Source organism: Varanus komodoensis, unplaced genomic scaffold (assembly GCF_004798865.1).
Source record: "Varanus komodoensis strain SLA01 unplaced genomic scaffold, ASM479886v1 scaffold81, whole genome shotgun sequence".
NCBI lineage: Eukaryota > Metazoa > Chordata > Lepidosauria > Squamata > Varanidae > Varanus > Varanus komodoensis.
The window spans coordinates 1264324-1272820 of NW_025336495.1; the positions used below are offsets into that span (position 1 = coordinate 1264324).

An 8497-nucleotide genomic window follows, 5' to 3' on the forward strand; every position below is an offset into this window, starting at 1 on the left:
GGTGCAGAAAAGCCGGGACGGGTTCCGAGCAGGCGAGGGCGATTCGGGGCCGGGGGGCAAAGCCCGGGGCCCGTCCAGCCTCGAGGGGAGAAGCAGCGACGGAGCCGCGGGAGCCCTCGGCAACCATTAGCGCCGAAAGGCCGGCTCGGGCGGGAAGGGCGCGCTCGCCTCTCGTTCAGTCTCATCCGCACGGACTGGGGGACTGGCGGTAAAAGAAGCCGGGCCGAGCCGGGGCGCCCGAAGAGCTTCCTGCGGCGCGGCAGTGGAACCCGTCGCCTTGGGAAGCGGTGGGCTCTTCCCTCGCTGGAGGCATTCAAAAGCACCTGGACAGTCCCCCGAGCGGGATGGTGCCACCGTCGTGCTGCCCCAGCAAGGGGCTGGACCCCATGGCCCTCTGGCCCCTTCCGACACTACTCCTCTATCACCCGCAGCTCAAGATCAGCAAAGCGCCGGTTCTGCAAACCAGGCACCCCTGCAAGCGCCAGTCTTTTTCACTGGAGTCCGAACTCATGCATAAACCCACCCCAGACGTGGTTTTGATTGAGATGTCAGCAGGCTGCTTTCCCCAGTAGCTAAATTTGCATGACTGCGGACAAGCAGGACAGCTACCCAGCAATCTGTAGGGGTGTGAACCCCATCATTTCACCCACAGGAAGGACATTAGGCTGCCCTGCTTTTCCCTGACTTGCTTTCTAGAGCAGGAGCAGCCACTGGCATGGAGTGAGCCATGCAGGTAAAACTGGGCCTACTCAACTTCTGAGGCCTTTACCCTATTTCACAAGGCTACCTGAGCAGCAGATGGAACCTGCATTGGAGGACCGTGCAGCTGCTGCCAGTGCCAGGACCACTGTGTCCAAGCCAAGGGATGCTGGAACATCTTACTGTGCTGCCATAATCCTTGGCTCTTGGTCCTGCCAGCTGAGCTGCCCCTCAAACACCCAGAGGCCCCCAAATTGCCATGAAGCAGCAGGTCACTGTTGGGCTTCCACACCTTTGGCCACTTCTCCAATATACCCAGTTAGAAGCGGAACGTATTCAGGCCACATATGGTTAAGAATGGCTGATCCCTGGACACCAGTCACCCAGAAATAGCAAGATGGCTTGCACTGCAGCCTGAGCTATGGCCCTTAAAGGCCCCATCCTGCTGACCGCAGAGACACAAAGCCACGCTTAATTTGTGCAGAAGGCGATGTGCTTATTTTACTTCTATCCTGCTCTTCCGCTGGGAAGATTAAGCCCTGGTTGATGCCCACCCATGCCGACCTTTGGAACGTTTCAAGGTTGCTTGGTGAACGCAGCCCCCCTTTGAGAGGACCTTTCCAGCACAGGTCACCAACATGTTTAACTGCAGGAGGTCTGTGTTACTTCCATAATTTATTCAGGCCAAAGAAAATTTCTGCCAAGAGGCCTTTGCTCTCTGGGGTAATTGAGAACAGCCCCGGACAAAAGTCGCCATTTAACACAGTGAGCAAGGGAGCGGCTGCTTTCTTCAGGAGGAAGTCCTCTGGCAAATACAGCTGCAGGAAGTCGCCCCACCACTGGTTTCCCGCTGCAATTTTTTCCCAGGGTCAGGAGGATTCCCTGATGCAAGTTACGGAGACATGTTTCCAGACATCAAATCAACTTTTTATTCTGAGGCTGGTACACTACCAAGAGGCACACAAGCAGGGACACAGGTGGCGAGGCAAGGCAACCCCCAAATTCCAGGCCCATTTTCCCAACCACCAGAGACAGAATTCTGTCACCACAATCCTTCCTGCTGTGGGAAGCTTGCCGTGTTTTCTTGTTGAGTAGATGAGTGGCCATAAAAGAAATGCTAGACAGCTTTGAGACATTCAAGAGAAGTTTATACGGACGCTTCTTTCAGTCATGGAATGGACTCCATCCAGCACAGCACAGTTAAGCTAAACCTGTGGGTGTGAAGCAGACAGAAAAAGTCACTGATCGGCACAAACACACAAAAGCTGAAACACTGAACCGCTGCAGCACCCCGTGGTGCCACACCTCTCTCCTTGTGCCACCCAAACGGCATGATGGACGGTTCCCTAGGAGCCTCCATCTCCCGGCTCCACTAAGCCCTCAACAACATCTCTGGTTTTTCCACAAGAGCTGCCTGAAAGCTGACCACAGTTCAGGTCGCTGGAGCAGGGCTGGTGGAAAAATCCGTTTGGATCTCAAATGCTCCAAGTGGGATTTCCAAGCAGATGCCACTCACAAGTTGGGTCCCCGGACTGGAACCTGCCTCCACCACATTCAGATGCAGCCCTACCTTGGCACCGTTCCGCCAAGGAAAAGCAGGCTGGACGCAGAGGCAAAGCAGCACGAAGAGGATCCACGAAGGGCAAGGGCGAGGGTTATTTCTTTATTTAAAGCATGTTTATGCTGCCCCATTGCAACAAAGCCTCGGGGCGGCTCACAACAAAAACAAAATACATAAATATAACAATTATACAATAAAAATACTAAAACCCGGTGCATCTCGGCTTAAAAGATTTAAAATCCATAAATACAAAATGGATTACCATTTACGTTCAGAATATATGCCAGAGAGTTATGGCAAACTTGTGGCCATCGATGATCTTGGACTCCACGCTCCATCCGTCCCGTCACGAGGAGAGGGGCAGTAGCAGTTTGACCTCTGCAGGGCCTCAACCTCCCCGGCCTACTCTAAACGCACCCATGATCGTTCAGAAGAACATGCCCAAACCCAACTAGCGTGGCCTTTTCAGGACTTACTTGCCTGGTTTTGTCACTCGCTCGGCTGTGATGAATACAGCCCTCTTCACCCCACCCCGCAGCCTGGATCTCCTGCAGGATCCAGAGTTCCTGGCCTGAAAAAGCTCAAAGCACACATAAGCGACGTACCATTGGCAAAGCGGCACTGCTTCAGCACCTCGCTGAACCCCTCGCACAGCTTCAGGTCGGTCTGATTCTGGGCGCACTCCAGGAATTGCTTCATTTCATACTGGCAAGGTGTGTATTGCGACTGCTGCATTGCAGGTTGGGCTGCCTGGGGCTCCTGAGGGCCAAGGGCAAAACATCAAAATAAGTTTTTTTAAAAAAAGGCCACGACTACTCTTGGCACCTGTGCTTGTTTCAGGAGGAAATCTCACAGAGGCCTGGCCTCCCAGATGCACAGAACCATGTATTATGTCTTAGGTAGCCAGTGCGAATCTCCATCCATGAAGCAGCACCAGGGCAGCATCTCCTACCTTCAAAATACAGGGCAGAGTCTTGAGGAGGGAACGGAGAGGGGAGAATACCAAATATTCTGTCTCAAATCAACCACAACAGACCCTTCGCTGCTTCAACTTGCTTGTTATGGTTAAACATAGTTGGCATTTTCATAGTTGAAATGGTAATACTGTATTTTAAATATATGTAAGATATTCAGAGAAGTTGTCCACTCTTATCAAGCAGTATATTCGTACGAATAAATACATCAAGTAGAGTCAAACACTCTTAAAAAGCACATTAAATGCCTACGTATAGTTCCAACTCCAATCATGCGCCTGCCCCGCCATGGAGATGAGAATGGTTTAGCACCTGTTGCTGAACTGCTGGCCTGTTTCTTTGACAGCTGCAAGACATCAAGTTGGCCCCAGGCAGCTGAGCTGATCTCTGTACCCCCACATTCATTTTTCGTATACTCAGAAAAATGAAATACTGTTGCCATTACGTGGTTTTATCTCACTTCTTTTGACCTTCAGAAATCTAAAAGCATTACTAGATATGAGGATTTGTCTTACTTCTGGGAGTGCATTCTTCAAGAAGGAAATCCACTGCTCATTTTGTAGGCTTTTTAAAAAACCTAAATCCTGCCACCAAGGCCCTTTCTTAACCAAAGCTACACACAATCAGTTAAAAACCTTGGACTGGAGGAGAAACGGTACAGCGGCACAAACAGCATCGCTTTGCTAACCAGAAAGAGTTCCACATGACCCAAACCCCCGTCAATATGCAGCATGAAAGGCTCAAGGAGGACACACATCCTTCTCACCTGGTAAGTGATGTCAGGCCTGGCGGCTTCAGAACTTCCTCCCCCAAATCCTCCGGTCATGGCATGCCCCAGAGTATGCCCCACAGCAGAGCCCACAGCCACACCCGCAGCCGTGGTGGCCATCTGGGCCATAAGGCCAGGCTGCCTAGGGGCAGGAGAAGCCACTGCGGAAGCCGGAGCGGGGGCTGGAACCGGGGCGTGTGCAGCTGGTGGTGGTGCAGACCTCATAGGTGGCGCACGGCTGCAAAGATGGGAAAAACGAAGCACACCATGTCACACATGCGGCAGATGAAACCGTGTGTGTTCCACTTGCCAAACAGCTGGATATCGTTTGATGGATTCACTGTCACCTGCAGCTTCTCCATTTCATCATGAGCCAACGCATGGTTTGGGGCACGCAGGGAGAGATCCTGCTGAAGCGAACACAGGCCTCGGCCTCACTGGTGTTCGGATGGGAGAGCATCTCTCCGTATGCCACTACTGCAGTTAGGGTGGCACTGGCAGGTGGGAAAATTTACCAGCATCAAATCAGGGAGAGCCACTCTCAGGGTTGCACCAAGGAGGCAACTTGGGGAATGACCTTGAACCACTTGAAGCCTCTGCAACCTCCGAAGACTGTGAGTGGAAAATGGGGTTAAGGAGAAGCACAGCAGCAGAGGGGTTAGTGTCGGTCTGGGACTCAGGAGTCCCAAGATGGAGTCCCCACTCAGCCATGCAGCTCACTAGGTGACTTTGGGTCACTCAGTGTCAGCCTAACCAGTAGGCTGCAGGGCTGTTGCATGGATAAACACGGGGTGGAGCAGGAGGAGGAGGAGGATGTAAGCCACCTTGAGTTCTTTGTAGAAATTAAGATGGGAAATAAAGCACAATGTATGAATGAATAGATGGACAGGAAGACCTTCATGGGCCTACCCAAGTTTCTTAGAAAGAACACCCTACATCTAAAGAACCACCATATTTTTCTAGCATGCTATTTTTACTATTATTATTCCAAAGCATTTTAAAGACAGGCTTTCAAGTTGGCAGCTCTGCTGCCAGCGCAGAGTGTAACCAAATAGAGTCCCTTTAAGCTGGTTAAACATCTGCAGATAAGGTCACACCTGTTATCTGACATGCCTTGCTCATCACAGAACAAAGGAAAACCCATTACAGCTGAGCCCTGGTCAGCATGAGCGCTTGCGTACACACCATTATCCAATGGCTGAACTTAAAGAATGCAACACAGAGCTGAGACTGAGGCTAAGCCAGTTTGTCCCCCTAACCTGTCTGAACAGGAAAAGACCAGTCAGCAGCCAAGACTTTGTTACAACTGATTCAAGCCCAATGTGCAAACATGGATGAGCGTGAGATTTGCTATGTCTTCTTCACAAAATGAGACCCTTCACAACAAGGTTAGGCCAAGAAGAGTACAATCTATGTAAATTTAGGCAGAAAAAATGCCTTCAAGTTCCACCCCCAGTCAGGATGATTTTCTGATGAAACATGGGCAAGATTACATCTTTCCTGGCTTTAGGTCTGTTATGAACACTCTTTCCTTTCCGTCGGAAGAGAAAAATATTCCAAGCATGCAGAGAGTTCTTTTTAAAACTTTATTGCAATAAAGGGAACAGAAGGGAATGGTTTCCTTCCCAATTCTTCTGTTCACCTGAGCACATGTTCACACACTCCTTTTGAACCCTGCTCAGGCCGCTTGTTCCCTCCTCCTTTCCCCTAATTGGCTAATAGGGTACTGAGAGTTACACTCGTTCCTCCCTGCCCCAACACCAGCCCTTCTTGCCAATCCAGCCCTGCCCCTGGTGGGCTACAATAGGCTCATTTTGTTCTGCCCAGCTTGTCAATTAAACCATCAGGAACCATTTGGCCCTCCTGCCTACCTGCCTGTTTTCCATCCCTTGTGCTACCTGATTTTGGCCCCTCCCCTCCTTTGGGCTAAGTAATTTTCTGTTACCCCTTTAAATCCCTACTCCCTTGTTTCAAATCATCCTTTCACACCTATCAGGTCTGACTTGGCTGTTTGTATCCGGGCCCGTAACCCCCTAAGGGAGTAAAAGTGATGTTGGTCCTCCCATCTATTCTTGTGAAATACTCATCTCAGAGATGCCCCCATAACACGACACCAACCTTACCCATTCTGACTAGCTTTCCTCAGTTGTTCTGAAAAGCAGCCCGAAAGCATCAGATCATTATTGCTATCACGCTAGATTTATAGTCCACTTTTCCCCACATGTGAGGAACTCAAGCGGGCTTGCATCCTTGTAGCGTATCCTCACGATAACCCATCTGAATTTTGCCTCCCCATTCCACTACTACCCTCCCCACGAGACCCCTCCACACCACTCCAGCAATGGTGGTATTATGGGGTGCTGGGATGTCACGTGAGCTCTTTCGCGGAGCCCTGTGCGCGGGGGTCACGTGGCCACGTCCGACCTTCCTCCCCCGCTGTGAAAGTCAAACCCTCCCGAGAAGCCCCTCGCCCTCCCGGCTCTCCCACCTGGCGGGCGGCGCCATGCGGGACGTCCGGCTGCGGCTCCCCCTCGGCATGGCGACGGTTTCTCGAAGCTACTGCTCGCGCAACCGCCTTCCTGCTTCGTTGCCGGCGCGGTTCTCCCCGCTTCCGGTCGGGCAGTGACAACTTCCGCCGCGCGTCAAGGTCACCTCGAGGCGCGTGCGCGCGCATGCGCGGCTGGGGAGAAAAGTTGCAGTAGTGTGGCCCCGCCCCATCGCTCTTATCCTGCGTGGGGGAGGGCCCAGAAGGCAGCGCAGGAGGCGGGTGGGTGGCGCATGCGCAGAGCGGGCTGGCGCAGCCGCTTGGCTCCGCCCCTTACGCGAGGCCGGGAGACCGCGGCCATTTTAGGCCCCGATCCACGAGGGCCCTGATCCGAGGCCAGGTGAGGTGGACGCGGCTGCAGGCGGCAGAAAAGCTCCCCTGCTGAATTTCCTCTTGTCCACAGGCTGCTGCGGGGAGCGGGCGGCGGTGCAGCAGCAACGTGGGCTGGTCTTCTCTTTACACTCCGGTAGCAGGAACTAGCCTCCCTGGCAGGGCTGTTGTGAGCATAAAGCGGCGAGGAGGAGGGTTTCCTGCAAAGCGAGGAAAGGCGGGACTGAAAGGTAATGAATCATAAAATGGCCTCCCTTGCAAGGCTGTTGTGAGGCTTAAGTGGCTTGGTGGAGCGGGACCACATAAACCCAGCTGGGCGAGTTTGGGCCGAGCACAGCCTCTCAGCCCAACCTACCTCACAGGGTTGTCGTTGTTGTTGTGGGGATAAGATTGAGAACAGGAGGAGAAAGGATTGGATATAAATCTAATTAATAAATAAGTCTGCAAGAAAAGAAGAGGCTGGATATAAATGCGACACAGACACTGGCAGGTCTAAAGGTCGTAGGGAATGGGGACGAACGCAGGGAGAGCATAATGAGGGTTATGCTGCTGCGCCCGCCGCTGGAGCCCGGCCTTCGCCCACCTGCTGCCCTCCGGGCGCCTTGGAGAAGCCCCAAAGAAGGTTGCTTGAAGCTGGAAGTCCCTCCCATTTAGGCCTGATGGGTTTCCTGCAGTTCCAGTAAGCAGGCACAGGCTAGCACACCTTGTTTCCCCCAAATCTGGGAAAATTTCCTGCCATCTCCTGGGGGCGGTGGTGCTTGCATCATTTGCACAAATTCGGGGGTGTTTCTTAAAAATAGGCGCGAATGGTGTTGTGATTTTTAAACTGGGTGTTCGTGTGCAACGCTGTCACAAGACCACCTCTCCACCATATAGCTTACCTGTATCAGTTTCAGCCTGGCCACACATTACTTCTGCTCAGTGGAGCCATCTTCTGTATTCGTCAAAGAATGCATTAGTCCCACTCCCTCTTCTCCAGATGTGCCCAAGTGGAGGATAAATTTGATAAGTTAATTCTTGGTTGCACTGGACAATCCTGGTATGTACCCCTCTACTGGAAGAATAGTGAGGAGGCTAATGTTCAACAGGTAGTGCCCATTGTTCAAAAGCCAACATGACCTCTTGCAGCCTTTACAGCTTGTTAGGAGACACACCCGGAAGGATTGCCTTGCAGTTGCTTTCCCCAAGGATATTCCTCAGAGAAGGGCTGCTTTTGCTGGGAGAACCAAAACTGTCTGCCTGTGAAGCTGCTTTCCCCTCCCTGCCGTTCTCCCAGGAAAGGGGTTCGCACTCGTGGGCACTGAGAGCTTCTGGCACTGGGGGAGAGAATAGCTTTATAAAATCCATGGCAAGAGGGGTTGCCTTGGGGTCGCAGTTTGGGGAGAGGAATGGATGCCTCATGTGTCCAGGCAACTTTGGAGGCCCATGGAGCATCCCCGGGCCTATTTAGGGAACCAACATGGCCACAGAGAAGGGCGGGGTGTAAACATGCACACATGCACAGAAAGCAAACACACTTTGGGGGTTTTATACCCCTCACTCCAAATTAAGTTGGTCTGGAGTGTTCGAGCAAGTAAAAAGGAAAACATTTTTTGCTGGAAACAAGAACCATCACGGTG

General features: G+C 52.2%; 1 protein-coding gene across 1 annotated transcript; it reads right to left on the minus strand.

Moving 5' to 3' along the window:
* Positions 1-1604: 1604 nt before the first annotated feature.
* On the minus strand, positions 1605-6626 carry CHCHD2 (coiled-coil-helix-coiled-coil-helix domain containing 2). The gene is made up of 4 exons (XM_044456163.1): positions 6492-6626; positions 4001-4241; positions 2866-3019; positions 1605-1910 (listed from the first exon to the last, which is right to left on the minus strand). Exons 1-4 carry the CDS (start codon positions 6539-6541, stop codon positions 1900-1902), a joined length of 456 nt encoding a protein of 151 aa, XP_044312098.1. The 5' UTR covers positions 6542-6626; the 3' UTR covers positions 1605-1899.
* Between the last annotated feature and the right edge of the window lie 1871 nt (positions 6627-8497).

Bases quoted from the DNA above. Each gene is read 5' to 3' on its own strand.
- CHCHD2 (XM_044456163.1), bottom strand. From the start codon at position 6,541: ATGCCGAGGGGGAGCCGCAGCCGGACGTCCCGCATGGCGCCGCCCGCC. The intron at 4,242-6,491 runs GTGGGAGAGCCG...CCATCTTTGCAG, and splicing joins CGCATGGCGCCGCCCGCCAG to CCGTGCGCCACCTATGAGGT. The intron at 3,020-4,000 runs GTGAGAAGGATG...CTTGGCCCTCAG, and splicing joins GGCCTGACATCACTTACCAG to GAGCCCCAGGCAGCCCAACC.